Raw genomic sequence first — 22413 nt, 5'->3', positions numbered from 1 at the left:
AACCACCTAGTGGAAGCCAATGGGGTTCCAAATAAAGAATCAAGACTGGGTTGCAATGACGTGTGTGACAGTTTTAAAGTTCTCCGTCTCTGGATTATGCTTTATTCTGGACTAATATGACCCTCAACAAGCTTTTCTTTCTACAATCATCACCTCCAATTCAAGGGAAAGTTGTACAATTTCCTCTTTTTCCACTCGGTGTTGCTGACTTTTCTGATCTATTTTTAATCAGCTTGCGCACCGCAAATACTATTAAAATATGAAAGAGTGAACGCAGGAAAGTGTCAAATCAGAGCCTTTTGTGTTTGATTTAACCGGTGCATGTCAGGCTGCGGGTCTGAGTCCGAACATGGTGTGAAAAAAATAAATGGTCGGACTTTTAATCACAGAAATGACTTCGGTCCCACTTTCCTCAAATCTGTGAGTGTCAGTGCTGAACTTTAATTTGTACCTCTGTTACTGTGCACGTCCAGACTGCTCGGGGTTTTTAATGGAAATACATTGCGATCGGATGGGACACTTTATCGGATGTGAGTGAAAATCTGTTGTACAAAATCCGTTATATACAGTGTTTATTACATGGAAAACAATACAAAAACTTTGGGACTTTTTTGTCTGGTGACTGCAAATATCTGTTTTATACGATGACGTCTTAGGTGAGTTTTACTGTACATGGGACTGAACAATAAATTTACCTCTCAAAACTTTGATGATGTCAGCTTCCATCCCACACAGCTGACTTTATTTTCCCAAATTTTTCTTCTGTTCAGATCTGAAGGGAATCTATACATCATGAAGCCCTTGTTGTGTCTATTTGTGCATCCAAATCAACCTGGCATTTTCAGCGAATAAGTAAATAAAATAGCTGGATTTACATGCAGAGAGATTAACAGTGAATGCTATTTTGGAACCAAGATGACACCATGAGTCACGTGACCCCCCGACTTGTCATGTCACTATTCTCTCAATTAAGGCACACTATTTCGCGCACCTGGTACCATAGTGGAGAGCAGGAGATCACATTCGACCTGTCTGTTAAAAGTGTCTAAGTGCCACACGAAAGTGGCATAACCTAGCAACACACATGGGTGTAAATGTGCTGACCCCTCACCCCACCCCACTGTGGCTGAGGGTTCCGGAGTCCAGTGCTGGACCAGCTGGAGACCATGTGTGTGCGGGCACTCACACTCTCATGAGCCGAATTCAGCACCCCTGCCGTGAAAAGCACCCCTTCGCCAGAACGCGCATTTGCAGCTCGTCGCCTTAAACTCAAATTTAACTGCACAGATACACAGTTTGCACCGACAAAAACATACACAAATTAATATGATTCTTACTGCATTCTCTCCAGATACGTGGAAGTAAAGAGAATATGTCAATTCAATTCAATTTTATTTATATAGCGCCAAATCACCGCTTGCCCCAAGGCGCTTTATATTGTAAGGCAAGGGCATACAATAATTACGTAAAAACCCCAACGGTCAAAACGACCCCCTGTGAGCAAGCACTTGGCGACAGTGGGAAGGAAAAACTCCCTTTTAACAGGAAGAAACCTCCAGCAGAACCAGGCTCAGGGAGGGGCAGTCTTATGCTGGGACTGGTTGGGGCTGAGGGAGAGAACCAGGAAAAAGACATGCTGTGGAGGGGAGCAGAGATCAATCACTAATGATTAAATGCAGAGTGGTGCATACAGAGCAAAAAGAGAAAGAAACACTCAGTGCATCATGGGAACCCCCCCAGCAGTCTAAGTATATATAGCAGCTTAACTAAGGGATGTTTCAGGGTCACCTGATCCAGCCCTAACTATAAGCTTTAGCAAAAAGGAAAGTTTTAAGCCTAATCTTAAAAGTAGAGAGGGTGTCTGTCTCCCTGATCCGAATTGGGAGCTGGTTCCACAGGAGAGGAGCCTGAAAGCTGAAGGCTCTGCCTCCCATTCTACTCTTACAAACCCTAGGAACTACAAGTAAGCCTGCAGTCTGAGAGCGAAGCGCTCTATTGGGGTGATATGATACTATGAGGTCCCTAAGATAAGATGGGACCTGATTATTCAAAACCTTATAAGTAAGAAGAAGAATTTTAAATTCTATTCTAGAATTAACAGGAAGCCAATGAAGATAGGCCAATATGGGTGAGATATGCTCTCTCCTTCTAGTCCCCATTAGTACTCTAGCTGCAGCATTTTGAATTAACTGAAGGCTTTTCAGGGAACTTTTAGGACAGCCTGATAATAATGAATTACAATAGTCCAGCCTAGAGGAAATAAATGCATGAATTAGTTTTTCAGCATCACTCTGAGACAAGACCTTTCTAATTTTAGAGATATTGCGTAAATGCAAAAAAGCAGTCCTACATATTTGTTTAATGTGTGCTTTGAATGACATATCCTGATCAAGAATGACTCCAAGATTTCTCACAGTATTACTAGAGGTCAGGGTAATGCCATCCAGAGTAAGGATCTGGTTAGACACCATGTTTCTAAGATTTGTGGGGCCAAGTACAATAACTTCAGTTTTATCTCAGTTTAAAAGCAGGAAATTAGAGGTCATCCATGTCTTTATGTCTGTAAGACAATCCTGCAGTTTAGCTAATTGGTGTGTGTCCTCTGGCTTCATGGATAGATAAAGCTGGGTATCATCTGCGTAACAATGAAAATTTAAGCAATGCCGTCTAATAATACTGCCTAAGGGAAGCATTTTGTTATGTGTCGACGCGGGTTGAGGAGCGGACCTGCGTCTGACAGAACCCAGCGCTAAAAATAACCAGAAAGCGGTTCCAAAACAAAACAATTTATTTTTTACCCTATTTGGTGCATAACAATGTGTACAAACTAAACAGCGTCTTTCTGGTGGAGTGACTGTTGGCACGCTCTCCAGCGCCCGTAAGGATCTAAGCCCGGCGCTCCTGGCCCCACTACCACCGCCAAACACTCCCCAGGTGGACACGACAAACTGACTCTCTGTGAAGCAAAGAAGAGGTGAGGTAAGTCAGCAGTTACATCAATATCTTTCAAAAGACACACGCTATCAGCAACACATTCAGGTCTATATCTTTTTTAACTTTATGCAAATGAGCAGCTTCTCACAACAGGTAGAGGATCACTTATCCGCACGCCACAGCAGTGAGAAGCAAGCTGCACAATTCTCATCTCAATTCAAGTATACTGTGTAACAAAACACCAAGTTACTATCAACAATTAGTTAAACACTTAATCACCTTTAATGTGTGCCGACAGCATGTGTCCTCACCCTTCCCTGCTTCACGGGCTCAATGTGTCAAACCCAGGCGCGGTCCTCAGCGTCTCACAAACGAACATCACAAGGTCGTGTTCCCGGCAGTTCTGCTTGAATCACACATGACTTAAATGCAGAACGCCATCCAATTATCTGCTTCAGCTGAAAGTCTTTAAGGTTGCATGTGAGCACCAGTCACAGGTGCTACACATGATGTTGATGAGGGTGAGGACTCTTCAGCCAGCACCTTCTTCCACAGACAAATCAGTTTCCATGCCACCTGAAGAGCAAAGAAAAGAAAAGAACACCAAAATATCCAGCCACACCCCCCAACACACAACACATTTATAAAGTGAATAAAATTGGTCCTAGCACAGAACCTTGTGGAACTCCATAATTAACCTTAGTCTGTGAAGAAGATTCCCCATTTACATGAACAAATTGTAATCTATTAGATAAATATGATTCAAACCACCGCAGCGCAGTGCCTTTAATACCTATGGCATGCTCTAATCTCTGTAATAAAATTTTATGGTCAACAGCATCAAAAGCAGCACTGAGGTCTAACAGAACAAGCACAGAGATGAGTCCACTGTCTGAGGCCATAAGAAGATCATTTGTAACCTTCACTAATGCTGTTTCTGTACTATGATGAATTCTAAAACCTGACTGAAACTCTTCAAATAGACCATTCCTCTGCAGATGATCAGTTAGCTGTTTTACAACTACCCTTTCAAGAATTTTTGAGAGAAAAGGAAGGTTGGAGATTGGCCTATAATTAGCTAAGATAGCTGGGTCAAGTGATGGCTTTTTAAGTAATGGTTTAATTACTGCCACCTTAAAAGCCTGTGGTACAATCTGAGAGAAAGAGTCTAACCAAATACCGGAATCACTGAAAGCAGCCAAAGATAACGATACGTCTTTGGGATGGTTATGAGTAATTTTTTCTCTAATAGTTAAAATTTTGTTAGCAAAGAAAGTCATGAAGTCATTACTAGTTAAAGTTAATGGAATACTCAGCTCAATAGAGCTCTGACTCTTTGTCAGCCTGGCTACAGTGCTGAAAAGAAACCTGGGGTTGTTCTTATTTTCTTCAATTAGTGATGAGTAGAAAGATGTCCTAGCTTTACGGAGGGCTTTTTTATAGAGCAACAGACTCTTTTTCCAGCTAAGTGAAGATCTTCTAAATTAGTGAGATGCCATTTCCTCTCCAACTTACGGGTTATCTGCTTTAAGCTACGAGTTTGTGAGTTATACCACGGAGGCAGGCACTTCTGATTTAAAGCTCTCTTTTTTTAGAGGAGCTACAGCATCCAAAGTTGTCTTCAATGAGGATGTAAAACTATTGACGAGATACTCTATCTCACTTACAGAGTTTAGGTAGCTACTCTGCACTGTGTTGGTATATGGCATTAGAGAACATAAAGAAGGAATCATATCCTTAAACCTACAACCCCTGGCAAAAATTATGGAATCACCGGCCTCAGAGGATGTTCATTCAGTTGTTTAATTTTGTAGAAAAAAAGCAGATTACAGACATGACACAAAACTAAAGTCATTTCAAATGGCAACTTTCTGGCTTTAAGAAACACTATAAGAAATCAAGAAAAAAAAGATTGTGGCAGTCAGTAACAGTTACTTTTTTAGCCCAAGCAGAGGAAAAAATATGGAATCACTCAGTTCTGAGGAAAAAATTATGGAATCACCCTGTAAATTTTCATCCCCCAAATTAACACCTGCATCAAATCAGATCTGCTCATTGACATTGACCCTATGCCATGACATTGACCCTATGTGTTTTTTTGCACGGAATGTTTTTGCAGTTTTTGCTCTATGGCAAGATGCATTATCATCTTGAAAAATGATTTCATCATCCCCAAACATCCTTTCAATTGTCCAAAATATCAACATAAACTTGTGCATTTATTGATGATGTAATGACAGCCATCTCCCCAGTGCCTTTACCTGACATGCAGCCCCATATCATCAATGACTGTGGAAATTTACATGTTCTCTTCAGGCAGTCATCTTTATAAATCTCCACAATTGCTTTTCCTTAGCCCATTGTAACCTTGTTTTTTTCTGTTTAGGTGTTAATGATGCCTTTTGTTTAGCTTTTCTGTATGTAAATCCCATTTCCTTTAGGCAGTTTCTTACAGTTCGGTCACAGACGTTGACTCCAGTTTCCTCCCATTCGTTCCACATTTGTTTTGTTGTACATTTTTCGATTTTTGAGACATATTGCTTTAAGTTTTCTGTCTTGACGCTTTGTCTTCCTTGGTCTACCAGTATGTTTGCCTTTAACAACCTTCCCATGTTGTTTGTATTTGGTCCAGAGTTTAGACACAGCTGACTGTGAACAACCAACATCTTTTGCAACATTGCGTGATGATTTACTCTCTTTTAAGAGTTTGATAATCCTCTCCTTTGTTTCAATTGACATCTCTCGTGTTGGAGCCATGATTCATGTCAGTCCACTTGGTGCAACAGCTCTCCAAGGTGTGTTCACTCCTTTTTAGATGCAGACTAACGAGCAGATCTGATATGATGCAGGTGTTAGTTTTGGGGATGAAAATTTACAGGGTGATTCCATAATTTTTTCCTCAGAATTGAGTGATTCCATATTTTTTTTCCTCTGCTTGGTCTAAAAAAGTAACGGTTACTGACTGCCACAATCTTTTTTCTTGATTTCTTATAGTGTTTCTTAAAGCCAGAAAGTTGTCATTTGAAATGACTTTAGTTTTGTGTCATGTCTGTGATCTGCTTTTTTTTTTTTACAAAATTAAACAACTGAATGAACATCCTCCGAGGCCGGTGATTCCATAAGTTTTGCCAGGGGTTGTAGTTACAGTGCTTTCTGAAAGACTTCTAGTGTAATGAAACTTATTCCCCACTGCTGGGTAGTCCATCAGAGTAAATGTAAATGTTATTAAGAAATGATCAGACAGAAGGGAGTTTTCAGGGAATACTGTTAAGTCTTCAATTTCCATACCATAAGTCAGAACAAGATCTAAGATATGATTAAAGTGGTGGGTGGACTCATTTACATTTTGAGCAAAGCCAATTGAGTCTAATAATAGATTAAATGCAGTGTTGAGGCTGTCATTCTCAGCATCTGTGTGGATGTTAAAATCGCCCACTATAATTATCTTATCTGAGCTAAGCACTAAGTCAGACAAAAGGTCTGAAAATTCACAGAGAAACTCACAGTAACGACCAGGTGGACGATAGATAATAACAAATAAAACTGGTTTTTGGGACTTCCAATTTGGATGGACAAGACTAAGAGTCAAGTTTTCAAATGAATTAAAGCTCTGTCTGGGTTTTTGATTAATTAATAAGCTGGAATGGAAGATTGCTGCTAATCCTCCGCCTCGGCCCGTGCTACAAGCGTTCTGGCAGTTAGTGTGACTCGGGGGTGTTGACTCATTTAAACTAACATATTCATCCTGCTGTAACAAGGTTTCTGTAAGGCAGAATAAATCAATATGTTGATCAATTATTATATCATTTACTAACAGGGACTTAGAAGAGAGAGATCTAATGTTTAATAGACCACATTTAACTGTTTTAGTCTGTGGTGCAGTTGAAGGTGCTACATTATTTTTTCTTTTTGAATTTTTATGCTTAAATAGATTTTTGCTGGTTATTGGTGGTCTAGGAGCAGGCACCATCTTTACGGGGATGGGGTAATGAGGGGATGGCAGGGGGAGAGAAGCTGCAGAGAGGTGTGTAAGACTACAACTCTGCTTCCTGGTCCCAACCCTGGACAGTCACAGTTTGGAGGATTTAATAAAATTGGCCAGATTTCTAGAAATGAGAGCTGCTCCATCCAAAGTGGGATGGATGCCGTCTCTCCTAACAAGACCAGGTTTTCCCCAGAAGCTTTGCCAATTATCTATGAAGCCCACCTCATTTTTTGGACACCACTCAGACAGCCAGCAATTCAAGGAGAACATGCGGCTAAACATGTCACTCCCGGTCCGATTGGGGAGGGGCCCAGAGAAAACTACAGAGTCCGACATTGTTTTTGCAAAGTTACACACCGATTCAATGTTAATTTTAGTGACCTCCGATTGGCGTAACCGGGTATCATTACTGCCGATGTGAATTACAATCTTACCAAATTTACGCTTAGCCTTAGCCAGCAGTTTCAAATTTCCTTCAATGTCGCCTGCTTTGGCCCCCGAAGACAATTGACTATGGTTGCTGGTGTCGCTAACTTCACATTTCTCAAAACAGAGTCGCTAATAACCAGAGTTTGATCCTCGGCGGGTGTGTCGTCGAGTGGGGAAAAACGGTTAGAGATGTGAACGGGTTGGCGGTGTACACGGGGCTTCTGTTTAGAACTACGCTTCCTCCTCAGTCACCCAGTCGGCCTGCTTTCCCGGCTGCTCGGGATCTGCCAGAGGGAAACTAACGGCGGCTAAGCTCCCTTGGTCCGCACCAACTACAGGGGCCTGGCTAGCTGTAGAATTTTCCACGGTACGGAGCCGAGTCTCCAATTCGCCCAGCCTGGCCTCCAAAGCTACGAATAAGCTACACTTATTACAAGTACCATTACTGCTAAAGGAGGCCGAGGAATAACTAAACATTTCACACCCAGAGCAGAAAAGTGCAGGAGAGACAGGAGAAGCCGCCATGCTAAACCGGCTAAGAGCTAGTAGCTGCGCTAAGCTAGCAGATTCCTAAAAACACACAAAGTGAATAATGTGTAAATAATTTAGAGGTGATTCAGCAGAGGGAGTGCTTTAGTCAAGGCACGTGAAGATTACACTGTGAAACAAATCGTTATCTAGTTAACTAGATCAATCTAACTGCGCAGATTAAACAGCTAACAGATACAGCAAAACACCGCTGTGCTCCGGAACAGGAAGTGATACAATACCGCAGTGAGAGCCAACCACCAGTAGAGGCAAGCTTGTAAATATGTTCATATTTACAAGTACTTGGCTGCTTTTGTTCAGTAGAAACAAAGCGGCTGCTATTTTCATATTTATTTTATGAGGTTTCATCACAAATGATGGTGTTTGTTTTAGTATTTATTTGTTAAAATGATTTTAATTTCATTCATTGATGTTATGAATGAATATGTAGTTGATTCACTGTGGAACATTTGAGGATCTTGTTAAAATCGGACTCAGTGTCCATTCCTTGTTGTGTCTGTATATATATTATATCTGTCTGTATATAATATATTAAATATTTATTCAGAATACCCTAATAATCATGTTCATCTTCAAAATACAAAAGAAAAGTGAAAGCATATGTATTATCAGAAGTGAGTGTTAAATATATTTTTTGTCTAACTAGTTCCACTTATTACAAAGACACTGAATTACTCCCCAGGCAAGACCTCCTCCAAGCACACACTCCCCTCCAAAAAAAAAACCCACACAAAATATTTGCAAAAACAGCCATTTTTTATTTTATTATTATTTTATTATTTTAGAAGTGCCCCTAAAATTACAATTGAAAATTGACATCAAAACATTGCAGGCTACAATATAACTCTAACTCATGAATTGCAAATTTGAATAAACATGCTCCTACATGCTAAATGTCTGTCATTAGACACTTTATTAATCTTTTAATATATTACTTGCATATGAACTGTGAAACACCTGCCCCACTCAATCTCTCCTTAATTTAAGTACCTCTGAATCTGACAAATGTGTTTCCTGTATAAAGGCCAGTTGAGTCTGTTGTAACTTCAGATATGTTTGACATTTCTTAAGCTTTATAGACTTTTGAATCCCATTTACATTCCAGGTTGTCACTCTTATACACTTAGCCAATATAAAAAAAAATGTATATTGTAATAGACCTTGCCACCAATGAAAAAGTAAAATGTAAGAAAAAAGTGTCATTATTTCTTGGTTAAAACACTTGAATACACATAAAAAACACATATTCTTAAGAACAAACAACTGAAATAACCCCATGAACTTACACAACCCCATGTCCCTCCCCCCTACTTTCTGTTCAGAGAAAAACCTCCCATAAATGTGGCCCATGTGATACACGAGTGACCACCCTCAGAGATCCCCCTCTACTTCTTCCTCTTATTTGTATTATATCTTCTCTAAAGTAAGAATTATAAAACAAAAGTAACAAAACGACCTTGACAGTTATTAATAAATTACAGCCCAGAAATACAATATATACAAATTAAAGAATAATGTCCATATGCGGTAATTGCCTCCACAGTAAACTTACATTTATTCACCTCCAAAAAAGAAGAATAAATAAAAATCTGTATATAGCCAAAACCACATTACTAGAGCTCCTTTGTTGTTTCCTCCTCCTCCTTGATAGTTTGAGAATGCAAAAAGTTGTGTTTGTAAGCGACCATTAGGGCCCCTTCACACATAGTACAAATCAGGGCGAATTGCAGCAGTATGAGCGAACCACGAAAACATCGAGCCGACCGGCAGGTGTGCATGATCCAGCTGCGACAGTATCGTGCATGACAGTGACGGTGTCGTGCGAGCAGAAACACGGTGCGAACAGCTGGGACATGGTGCACCACATCACACTGCTGATGTGTAGAAAAAAATAAATAAAAACCAGCTGTATAATTAATTAATATCACTGGGTTGATATGAATAATAAATAAAAGGGCACGCAATACAGAACCCCGTGGTTAAATAACAATGGTTAATTAAAAAATAAATGGCACTCACAGGATTTGAACCTACAAGCTCTGATTACCAGACAGAAATTTTACCACTGCGCTACAATCACTGTCTTATAACAGGAGTGTGAAATGGCCAGTAAACTTCACCCGTTTGCCCCTCCGTGTGAAGAGTAACTCTGCTGGATAAGCCAGGGTAAAACGCACATCCTGCTCATGTAACTTCCGTCTGATGTCTGGTCTGATGTCTGGTCTGATGTCTGTGAAGTTTTTCCTCTTTTCTGCTGTTTCCCTGGTCATATCAGGGAAAAATGATAACTTGCAGTCCGTCCAGCAGATATTCTCTTTCCTGTTATACTTCAACCTGTCACCCTCAGCCAAGAGAAAATTGATTTAGCTTGTCAGGAACAACCCAGGAACTGATAGGGTACAGTCCTCTTTTTAACTGGAAGCTGCTGGAACATGAGTGTACTGACAAACGTCCTTCTAAGAAGCAAGCCCCCTGCTCCAAAATTGGCATCTTCTGTCAGGGTCTGACATTTTGTCGGGGTTTCTGTTTTGTTTTTGGCCCATTTTGTTATTTTCCTTTTGCTCATGCATTGCTTTCTGTGTGTTCATTTTCTTGTTGGGGTTTTTCTGTTTGGGTCTGTCTGCTGCTATCTCTCTTGTTTGTCTCTTGGTTCTTGGTGAGGGGTCTCTCTCTCTCTCTCTCTCTCTCTCTCTCTCTCTCTCTCTCTCTCTCTTTTCACAGAGGATTTGGGCATGTGGAGAGCTCATTCAGGCTTTCCTGGCCAAACACATCACTCCTGTAATCTGTCAGACTTGCTACTCTACTAATATGGCTCTGTCTGATTTTTGGCTGTTCAAAATGTCATCAGTTTGACCAGCTGGCGCTTGGCCTGGGTTCGTGTGTCATACATCATACGGACAAAATGAGGAACCTTGGGGTAATTTTTGATCCCACGCTGTCTTTTGACCTCCACATCAGGGATGTTACTAGGACTGCTTTTTTCCATCTGCGAAAGATAGCGAGGATCCGCCCCATCCTGCAATGGCTAATGCTGAGACCCTGATTTATGCTTTTGTTTCTTCTAGATTAGATTATTGTAATGTTTTGATTTCAGGGTTACCGCAGTCCAGCATGAGGGGTCTTCAGCTGGTTCAGAATGCTGCCACCAGACTTTTGACACGTAGCAGAAGGTCTGAACATATCACAGCCATGTTGGCATCTTTGCACTGGCTTCCTGTCTCTGTGAAAGCAGATTTTAAGGTTTTGTTATTGACTTATAAGGTTGTTCATGGACTGGCGCCGTCTTATCTGACTGATCTGGTGGAACTTTACGTGCCAGCCTGGGCTTTGCGGTCGCAGGCTGCAGGACTTCTCTCTGTTCCCAGGGTGAAGAAGAAGTTGTGTGCAGTCTCTCGTCGGATTTTCTTTGCAAGGAAATGGCGGAATGACTGGAGCAGCGTGACTGCACCAAATTTTGCCAGAAAGTGGGCGACAGCCAGCTGGAAACCATTCGGATTATTCAGACGGCTTTCAGTGACGATGCTATGGGCATCACACAGATTAAGGAGTGGTACAACTGGTTTAAAGACGTCCGCACAATGGTGGAGAGCGAGCCACGCTCCGGTCAGCCATCAACATGCTGAAATGACCAGATCATTTCCAAAGGGAACGCTGTGGTGATGTGGAACCGTCGTGTGACTGTCCGAGAAATTGCGGAAGAGGTGGACATCAGCACTTTTTCGGCACATTCCACTGTGACAAAAGATTTGGCCATAAAAAGAGTTGCAGCGAAATTCATGCCGATGGCTTCAGCACGAAGCTGATGGCGGAGCAAAAGCACCTTCGTGTTGAAGCCTCACAGGACATGTTGTGACATGTCCACCTCTTCCGCAATTTCTTGGATAGTCACACGACAGTCCCGCATCACCACAGCGTTCACTTTGGAAATGATCTGGTCATTTCAGCATGCTGATGGCCGACTGGAGCGTGGCTCCCTCTCCACCGTTGTGCGTCCGTCTTTAAACCGGTTGTACCGCTCCTTAATCTGTGTGATGCCCATAGGATCGTCACCGAAAGCTGTCTGAGTAATCCGAATGGTTTCCACCTGGCTATCGCCCAGTTTCTGGCAAAATTTGATGCAGTCGCGCTGCTCCAGTCGTTCCACCATGTCCTTGCAAAGAAAATCCGATGAGAGACTACACCCATCCTCACACAAAGGCTGCTTACAAGCAAATGACGCAATCAACAGGCGTGAAAAAATTCATGCATGCGCACAAAGGTTCAAGGTTGGCTCATGCAAGCACACGGGATTCAAATCCATCAGGTTTTTGAAAAAAATAAAAAGGTCGGATACTTTTCTAACAGACCTCGTAATGACATAAATTATGTGATCAGAACACAAAGACTATAAAAACTAATATGCAACACCTAGAACTAAAGCAATGTGGAACTCAAATATCACCAGACTGAACAGGTGAGGATGCAGTGGTGGAACACGGGGGCAGCAGACCACAGAGAGGGATTAAACATGAACAAACTATCACTAACAGCAAACAATACTTAATTAAATCAACAACAACACCTACAATCCTCTGTGTTATCGTCACCACCCAGCCACCCAGTGTCGCTAACTGATCAGTCCCCCCCTAAAAATCGGTCTGCTCTGCCTTCACTGTGCATGCGTCATTTTGGAGCGCCAGCAGCATCATTTCTGAGTGTCAGCAGTGATTCACTGATTATCACCTCCTTTCTGCTTCAAACTGCACTCTAGTCATCATCGATCTCAGCGGCAGATATCTGAAACTTTTGTACAACAATCATTTCCACATAAATTCAGTATTATTTCATAATAAAAGATGGGGGAAGTGATCAGAGCACCGCAGCAACTCGTCTGAGTCTGACATGCTGCTGCATATACATCATTTCGGAGAGTCAGTAGCGACTCACGATTATCACCTCGTTTCAGCTTAAAACTGACTTTAGAATAATTTAAGAGGTTTTACTTTGTTATCTGATGGTTAATAATCACATTATTCCATTTGACCGCTTTTGGGTGTAGAGAGTCAGATTCAGACGTGCTGTTGTGGTCCTAAATGACGCATGCGCAGTGAAGGCAGGGCGGACCAATTTTTAGATGGGAGCGATTGGTCGGCGACACCGGGACAGGTCTTTTTTGTCCTCTGCTGTGCAGTTGCTGTACCACACTGTGCAGCCCTGGCTGAGAATGCTCTTGATAGTGCTTCTGTAGAAGTTCCTGAGCAGCTGTGGAGTCAGATTAGCCTACTTCAGCTTCTTCAGGAAGAACATCCTCTGCTGGGCTTTTTTCACCAGGTTGTAGGTGTGTTACGTCCATGTCAGATCCTTGATGATGTGGGTGCCAAGAAACCTGATTGAGTCCACCCTCTCCACATCTTCTCTGCTGATGTGTAGTGGAGGCTGTGAGACTCTCCTGGTCCTCCTGAAGTCTATGATGACCTCCTTGTTTTTGGTGGTATTGAGGAAGCAGCTGTTCATTCTGCTCAGCTGGTTCAGGCTTTCCTGGCCAAACACACCACTCTCATGATTCCACAGGTCCCTACTCTCTGTCACACACAGTTCTTCCAGTGGGTCTGCCATTGATAGAATAATTTTTGAAAGGTGCACTTTTGGAATGGTGTCCAGCTGTGCTGTTGCATTGCACATGAAGTCTTCTCATGACTCAAATCCCTTTTAGTGTCATTTTGAACAGAAAATCATGAAATGACACGCACATCACAAAATGTATTGGCGTGCAGGGTCAAAAAATAGCATCAAAAGCAAAAAAGAAAGAGACCCACACAGCCAGTCAGCTCCCAAGCAAACCTTTAATGCAGCACCAAAAAAATGTGACGTTTCGGGCCTCGTCCTCCTCAGACATAATTATCATGTCAGGATGCACCTGTATATAAACACACAATGATTAGCAACATGTGTTGCCAATCATTCTTACCCTCTGCACACAATCAAACAGGGTACATGCTAAATAAATGTTACACTTAAATCCATTAAAATATCTATTGCATATGAAAAAAAGACACATTTCACTACGGTTGAAATCCAATAAATTACATGACAAAAAACGTCAATTTAATACTTAAAAAATCTATTACCTGTAAAAAGGCCCTAATCCATTACCAAATGGGCCAGAACTACCTATAGGCAAAATTTATAACACACTACAACAGTTAAAAATGACATAATCAAATGATTTAATAAATTCATATATGTCGGTTAAAAAAAACTCAATTAAATCCATAATAGGCATGATAATAAAGAATAAACCTAAGCCACTAACCAATCAATGCCTCTGCACAGTACCATAGCATCAAACAAACAAAACTCACAAGTTGAATGCCTTATACAATGTGAGCATCAGGTGTACACCTGATGTACACCTGTACATCAGGTGTAACAAGTATTAAATCGGCATTTTTTGTCATGTAATTTATTGGATTTCAACCGTAGTGAAATGTGTCTTTTTTTCATATGCAATAGATATTTTAATGGATTGAAGTGTAACATTTATTCAGCATGTACCCTGTTTGATTGTGTGCAGAGGGTAAGAATGATTGGCAACACATGTTGCTAATCATTGTGTGTTTATATACAGGTGCATCGTGACATGATAATTATGTCTGAGGAGGGCGAGGCCCGAAACGTCACATTTTTTTGGTGCTGCATTAAAGGTTTGCTTGGGAGCTGACTGGCTGTGCGGGTCTCTTTCTTTTTTGCTTTTGATGCTATTTTTTGACCCTGCACGCCAATACATTTTGTGATGGGCTGCACAGTGTGGTACAGAACCTGCACAGCAGAGGACAAAAAAGACCTGTCCCGGTGTCGCCGACCAATCGCTCCCATCTAAAAATTGGTCCGCCCTGCCTTCACTGCGCATGCGTCATTTAGGACCACAACAGCACGTCTGAATCTGACTCTCTACACCCAAAAGCGGTCAAATGGAATAATGTGATTATTAACCATCAGATAACAAAGTAAAACCTCTTAAATTATTCTAAAGTCAGTTTTAAGCAGAAACGAGGTGATAATCGTGAGTCGCTACTGACTCTCCGAAATGATGTATATGCAGCAGCATGTCAGACTCAGACGAGTTGCTGCGGTGCTCTGATCACTTCCCCCATCTTTTATTATGAAATAATGCTGAATTTATGTGGAAATGATTGTTGTACAAAAGTTTCAGATATCTGTCGCTGAGATCGATGATGACTAGAGTGCAGTTTGAAGCAGAAAGGAGGTGATAATCAGTGAATCACTGCTGACACTCAGAAATGATGCTGCTGGCGCTCCAAAATGACGCATGCACAGTGAAGGCAGAGCAGACCAATTTTTAGGGGGGTACTGATCGGTTAGCGACACTGGGTGGCTGGGTGGTGACGATAACACAGAGGATTGTAGGTGTTGTTGTTGATTTAATTAAGTATTGTTTGCTGTTAGTGATAGTTTGTTCATGTTTAATCCCTTTCTGTGGTCTGCTGCCCCCGTGTTCCACCACTGCATCCTCACCTGTTCAGTCTGGTGATATTTGAGTTCCACATTGCTTTAGTTCTAGGTGTTGCATATTAGTTTTTATAGTCTTTGTGTTCTGATCACATCATTTATGTCATTACGAGGTCTGTTAGAAAAGTATCCGACCTTTTTATTTTTTTCAAAAACCTGATGTTGTGAAAGTGTAGTGACACGGACCCACAACAGGGGGCGCAAATGAACAGTCAATAGATGAGCCAAAAAGTAACAATTTAATGTTGTGAAGGTGCCCAACGAATACACAGACAATCTCAGAATATGATTACAGTCAATCCACAAAGGTGACGTGTGGGCAGGCTCGAGGATAGAAGACGTCTGTCCTGAGAAGAGCCGGAACCACACGATTTCCGCCGCCACCGAACCTGGTGAATACTGGAGCCGCCAAGTCCAGAATTCCCAGGTGATCACCGTCCCCGACTGTCGGATCTGGTACTGCTGGCGAAGAACAAAGACAGTTAAGTGTGGGTGTGTGTACACCCCGTAACAACAATGGTGGGAATGCCACCTCCACCTCTAACACACACTCGTGCAGCGTCTGTTTAACCACTTATTTGACGGACGTAGGACGAAACAGTCGCGACCCACGCCGGTCCTCTGGTTGACAGCTGCAAAACAATAGCACTTGAAATCACAGAATATTGGCAGAGAATATTACCTCCAAAGAAGTACGATATCTCGGCGATGAGGTGGAGATGACGTCTGGGTTTTATGGAGTGACATGATGAAGAATGAGTGACAGCTGTCAGGAAATAATGAGTGACAGCTGTCACTCCCGGCTGTGTCCGTGGCGGCAGCGCCCTCTCGTGCCTGAAGCCCGCACTTCAGGCAGGGCGTCCTCTGGTGGTGGGCCAGCAGTACCTCCTCTTCTGGCGGCCCACACAACACCTGATGGATTTGAATCACGTGTGCTTGCATGAGCCAACCTTGAACCTTCGTGCGCATGCATGAATTTTTTCACGCCTGTTGATTGTGTCATTTGCTTGTAAGCAGCCTTTGTGTGAGGATGGGTGTAGTCTCTCATCGGATTTTCTTTGCAAGGACATGGTGGAACGACTGGAGCAGCGCGACTGCATCAAATTTTGCCAGAAACTGGGCAATAGCCAGGTGGAAACCATTCGGATTATTCAGACGGCTTTCGGTGACGATCCTATGGGCATCACACAGATTAAGGAGCGGTACAACCGGTTTAAAGACGGACGCACAACGGTGGAGAGGGAGCCACGCTCCAGTCGGCCATCAGCATGCTGAAATGACCAGATCATTTCCAAAGTGAACGCTGTGGTGATGCGGGACTGTCGTGTGACTATCCAAGAAATTGCAGAAGAGGTGGACATGTCACAACATGTCCTGTGAGGCTTCAACACGAAGGTGCTTTTGCTCCGCCATCAGCTTCGTGCTGAAGCCATCAGCATGAATTTCGCTGCAACTCTTTTTATGGCCAAATCTTTTGTCACAGTGGAATGTGCCGAAAAAGTGCTGATGTCCACCTCTTCCGCAATTTCTCGGATAGTCACACGACGGTCCCGCATCACCACAGCGTTCCCTTTGGAAATGATCTGGTCATTTCAGCATGTTGATGGCCGACCGGAGCGTGGCTCGCTCTCCACCGTTGTGCGGACGTCTTTAAACCAGTTGTACCGCTCCTTAATCTGTGTGATGCCCATAGCATCGTCACTGAAAGCCGTCTGAATAATCCGAATGGTTTCCAGCTGGCTGTCGCCCACTTTCTGGCAAAATTTGGTGCAGTCACGCTGCTCCAGTCATTCCGCCATTTCCTTGCAAAGAAAATCCGACGAGAGACTACACACAACCTCTTCTTCACCCTGGGAACAGAGAGAAGTCCTGCAGCCTGCGACCGCAAAGCCCAGGCTGGCACGTAAAGTTCCACCAGATCAGTCAGATAAGACGGCGCCAGTCCATGAACAACCTTATAAGTCAAAAACAAAACCTTAAAATCTGCTTTCACATAGACAGGAAGCCAGTGCAAAGATGTCAACATGGCTGTGATATGTTCAGACCTTCTGCTACGTGTCAAAAGTCTGGTGGCAGCATTCTGAACCAGCTGAAGACCCCTCATGCTGGACTGCGGTAACCCTGAAATCAAAACATTACAATAATCTAATCTAGAAGAAACAAAAGCATGAATCAGGGTCTCAGCATTAGCCACTGCAGGATGGGGCGGATCCTCGCTATCTTTCACAGATGGAAAAAAGCAGTCCTAGTAACATCCCTGATGTGGAGGTCAAAAGACAGCGTGGGATCAAAAATTACCCCAAGGTTCCTCATTTTGTCCGTATGATGTATGACACACGAACCCAGGCCGAGCGCCAGCTGGTCAAACTGATGCCGATGTCTCACTGGACCAAGAACCATCATTTCAGTCTCAAAGTTCTCTCAAAGTTTAAAAGTAGGAAGTTACTAGACATCCAACTTCTCACTGATAGAAGACAGTCCTCCAGGGATTTTATGGGAGTGAGATTTCCCGCAGTTATCGGCATGTACAACTGAGTATCATCAGCGTAACAATGAAAGGCAATCCCAAAACTCCGCAGTATATGTACAATAGGTGCTATATACAGGGAGAAAAGCAAGGGGCCTAAACATCTATTCTATTCTATTCACTTCCGCCAACAGCTGCCCGCCATGAATTTCACTGACACTCCCCACATGCAGAATCCTCTGCCAGAATGGAACTTGTGCTAAGCCCCACATCGTCCGCAAGTTCTTGTATGGTGACACAACGGTCATCCCTGACTAAAGTCCATATTCTATCAACCACTTGGTCATGTCGGCTTATGGATGGCCTCAAGTTGTTCCAGCATGAAAATCTGACAGAGACACAGTAAATGTGTTCACTCTTTGGCTTGCTGCTCACATCTGACGTGGTCTGCGGATGAGACAAAATTCATACATGTGCAAGAAGGTTCCCTACACCTCCCCACCAAATGACAACTCAGCTCATGTGCTTGATTTGTTTCCATTGGATAAAATAAAGTTGGATCCTTTTGCATGCACCTTGTATACAGGGCTTTTCTAAGAACCACTACAAAAAATAAACTCCAATGATAAAGAAATAAAAATAATAAAAAGTGCACTACACCAATGCACACAAGAGGGATCGAATGGGCTCTCACACAGCACTCTCTGTCTTTTGGCCACTGGTGTGCGCGAACAGTTGTAGCGACACCTGTAAGAGGCATTAGAGGCGGCTCAGATTTTTCACGACAGACATGCAATTCCTCCTTCGTACGCTAGTCGGCTTCAATTGTGTTATGTGTGAAGGGGCCGTAAAACATGCCAACATGGCCCAAAATAGGGAGGAGGGTCTGGCTGGAGTACATGCAGTCTGTGCACACTCTGCCTCTGACTTTACGTGCACAGTCTGCCAAGTTTGTAATTAATCGTAACCCTAATCCTAACTAACACTGATTTGAAAATGTAGCATTTTTGACTTGATTAGCAGTAATTTTGCAATGAATAAGTGACTGGATACATTTCAGGAAGATTTTCCAGAACGTGCACTCGTCTCCTCTCTACATGAATCGTACACAGTCTGCCATGTTGTAGCTAGACAGTCCTGAAAATAAGGGTTACTGGTCTGTCTGTATCTATCAAAATCCAAAATTTCACATCTGAATATGCAGTAGTTTTTACAGTTACTGACATTTTTTGGATCCACTGACTCGCTGAGTGAATGACTCAAATAATCGTCTGCTTGCCCCGCTAATCACAGGGAATACATGTTTCCACTGTTATGTAATGTAAGCCAGCATGTCTTCAAGCATGTGTGTGGTGTGTGTTTTGGGGACATCTGCTTCCAATGGAGCTGCAGCCTTAAAAAATTAAAATTATCAAAAAAAAAAAAATCCTCGCACACATGAATTCTGTTATTAAAATCAAATTCTTTTTAAAATGTGGTATTGTAGCATTGTTAATCTTACCTTGAGTTTCTGGTGGAGGCTCAGATGTTTTGTCTGTCTGCTGCATTGATTGGTGGTTTGATGATGTCATCACGGGGCCTGTGAATGGTCCTGAATGAGGTCCAGAGATTTCCGCTGTGTGGCTCTCACTGAGATAGAGGGATGCTAGCGTTGACGTGACATTTATGAAGTCACTGGACTGGAGCTTGTCGTCTTCCTCCCATTCTTTGTTGTCAAACACTCTGAGCTGGAAACGCTCATCTGCCATTTTCTCACCAGAAACTGAAGGCTGCAGAGAGGTTTAACTGATGCAGTGAAGCAGCAGGATGGTGGATGCTATGGTTCTGTTGATCACATGTTATCAGCTGACGGTTATGCACATAGCTGAGAACAACAACGATGATGCCTGCAGAAATCATGGCTGGCTCGTGTTATGGAGGTAGAGCATCATTATCAGCCCAAACGCCAAGTTTATCCACATCATGGAAAACAATGGCATTGCACGTAGTTCCTGTTTCTCAAGGAAATCTTATAGATTAAAGCACAATTTGGCTTCAGTCATTAACAGGAAGTCATACCAGGAAGAACAGCTGCAGGTCTACATGGACACGTCAACACTAGTTGAACTTTAAGAGCTCTTTGCCTGATTCCTTCATCAGGGACTAACACACCACCTCCTTTCATAAAACCTAAAACAGAGAAACATGGAGGACAATTAGTCCTGTGAAATGGTGAGATTAACAGTTTTTTTTGTTGTTTTTTTTTTTTGTTTTTTTTTGAGGTGAGGTAATGCATGTGTAATTTGTATTATTCACTGACTCTGTCATTCATACTAATGTATTATAGGATAGTAAAACCTTTAATGTTGCAGACTTTATGATCAAAGTGAGTAATAATGTCACCGGTCAACACGATTTTTCTTGCACTGAGTTTTTCATCAGATTTTGGGTCGTTTGGGGCGCTGAATCTGAATCTGGTGTTAGTTTTTGCCAATCGTGTCACATTTTTGAGATATGAAAACTGTTTCTTGTATCAAGCATTGAAGCAAAAGCTACAGTCTCGCACACCTCTTCGGCACCATAAATGATACTACACCTCTTGTTCACATTTTGTGAACTTGGTTTAAAAACTATGCTTTTGAAGCTGCTTTTGTGCAGGATTAGAGGCATCAAACTCATGAGTGAAGGTCCAACTTTTGCATAATCCATCAATAAGGAAAATGCAGATTGCAAAATAAGGTGATGTAATAGAGGAAATCTGAGCTCAGGTTAGGATTCAGCACCCCAAAATGACCCTAAATCTGTTCTCAAAGTCCATGAAAGAAAACATTTTTTGTTGTTGTTGACCAGCGTTATCATTTGAAGATGTTTGTGTGCTTTTGTTTCAACTGACCCACGACCCAGTCCCGGATAAGCGGTTGAAGATGAATGAGTGAGTGTTTCAGCTGAGTAAACATTTTGCAGTTTTTAAGTTCAGATTTTACCAAGTATGTCACAGGGAAAATAGTGTCAGAAATTAGTTGGAATTTTTATTTTTTTATGTTATAATTTATTTTTGTAATGTTGATATTTTGTATTGACATTTTATTTGTAGGACAGACAATTTGTCTTCCAGAATAATTTGCATATTAAATTAAATTGTTTATAATAATGTATTGGTTCTTTTGATGTGTCATTATTTAAGATTCTAAGAAAACAGTGTAATTAAAACTTGCAATGCCAAATGATTTATTAATTTGACAGCACTGGTGGTGAACAAAAAGAAAAAAGGAACACTCGAACCGCCTGACGTCTTTTTGTGAAATGTATAAATATTGCCTAATTCATTTATTCATTCATTTCCTATACCCGCTTACTCCAATTTAGGGTCATAGCGGTGGGGGCGCTGGAGCTCATCCCAGCAGTCATAGGGTGAAAGGTGGGGTACATGGGTCTATCGCAGGGCCTATTATCTAAGTGATTTTCAAATTTAAATATAATTGAAGGCATTTTGTTGTTGTTGTTGTTGTTGGGGGAGCTACTTGGAACAAGCAATTAAGAGCCGAGCTTGTTGCCCAGTTTAAGTCCTACATAGGCCCCGAGGTCCATGGGAGCCGCGCTTTTTCTCAGATATCATAGCGTGAAGTGGGTGAGTGGCTAGGACTCACTCTGGACACGACACCAGTCCGTCACAGGTTACTTACCCAGCCAAGGGCCAGTACTCATTTACAGCTGGGTGGACTGGAACAATGCAGATGATGTCTTGTCCAAGGACACAGACAGACAGCTTGAAGCACACAACTGTAATTGAACCCCAGACTATAGGTTGATAGGCCAACTCTTATGTCACAGAATTTCTTGGGATTTTTGTACTTTTGTAACATGACTGTACGTTGTTACATTATCACATGGCAAATAATTATTTGTGTCATCATAAAGACATAACTGGGGCTATGGCTAAATCCCACTTCGCTTCCAAACATTTGGGTTTCACATGCCGCTTTTTTCAGTTTTGAAGAGAATGAAATGGTGGTGATATTTGATTTGATTTTTTTTATTTGTTTATTTAGCACAAAAATCTAAGTCATACAAAAATAATGTATAAACATAAAACAATAAAAGAGAAAGAGAAAAAAATACAATATGAATAATGTGCAAGGGAGTGATGGAAGCCAAAAAGGCTTATCAAAAACCCACTCCCGAACAAAACAAACATAGCGCAGCAATATACTATACAGTATTACACCAATTTTTCCAGATAATATAATCAAGTCATTGTAAATACACCCGCAGAATCTTTGCTTTTAGTCCACTTTTATATCTATATAAAGTGATGGATGGATTTACAACATGTACAATATCACTCCAAGATTTAACACCATGATATCTGATGTGATGCTGATAACAAGTCGCTCTATGCAAAGGTAAATGCAAATGTGCAGCCTGCCTAATCGGATAATTATGAATTTGATGGTTATGCACAAAATAATATTTGATGAAGGAAGGCCACTTGATATCATAGAGAGCTCTGAAAACACAAGTACAGGTCAGGAAAATATTTATATGGAAGATATTTAAGAGC

The 22413-nt window shown here is 41.9% G+C and overlaps 1 protein-coding gene across 3 annotated transcripts in view; it reads right to left on the bottom strand.

The window, feature by feature from the left end:
- The window catches only part of LOC117518842 (phosphatidylinositol 3-kinase regulatory subunit beta-like), a 57185-nt gene extending 37147 nt beyond the window's left edge, over positions 1–20038 (bottom strand). For 2 of the 3 annotated variants that reach the window (XR_004563090.1, XM_034180086.1), the window contains exon 1: positions 19375–20038. Coding sequence is in view for 2 of the 3 variants with exons in the window: in XM_034180086.1 (XP_034035977.1) it covers positions 19375–19621 (247 nt within the window). In the remaining variant the exon portion in view is untranslated. The remainder of the gene's footprint in view (positions 1–19374) is intronic. The other variant, XM_034180087.1, reaches the window with a different exon arrangement.
- Between the last annotated feature and the right edge of the window lie 2375 nt (positions 20039–22413).

This window comes from Thalassophryne amazonica, chromosome 10 (assembly GCF_902500255.1).
Source record: "Thalassophryne amazonica chromosome 10, fThaAma1.1, whole genome shotgun sequence".
Taxonomy (NCBI): Eukaryota; Metazoa; Chordata; class Actinopteri; order Batrachoidiformes; family Batrachoididae; genus Thalassophryne; species Thalassophryne amazonica.
Note: the sequence above shows the minus strand (reverse complement) of the source record. Positions and strands in the feature narration are given on the sequence as shown.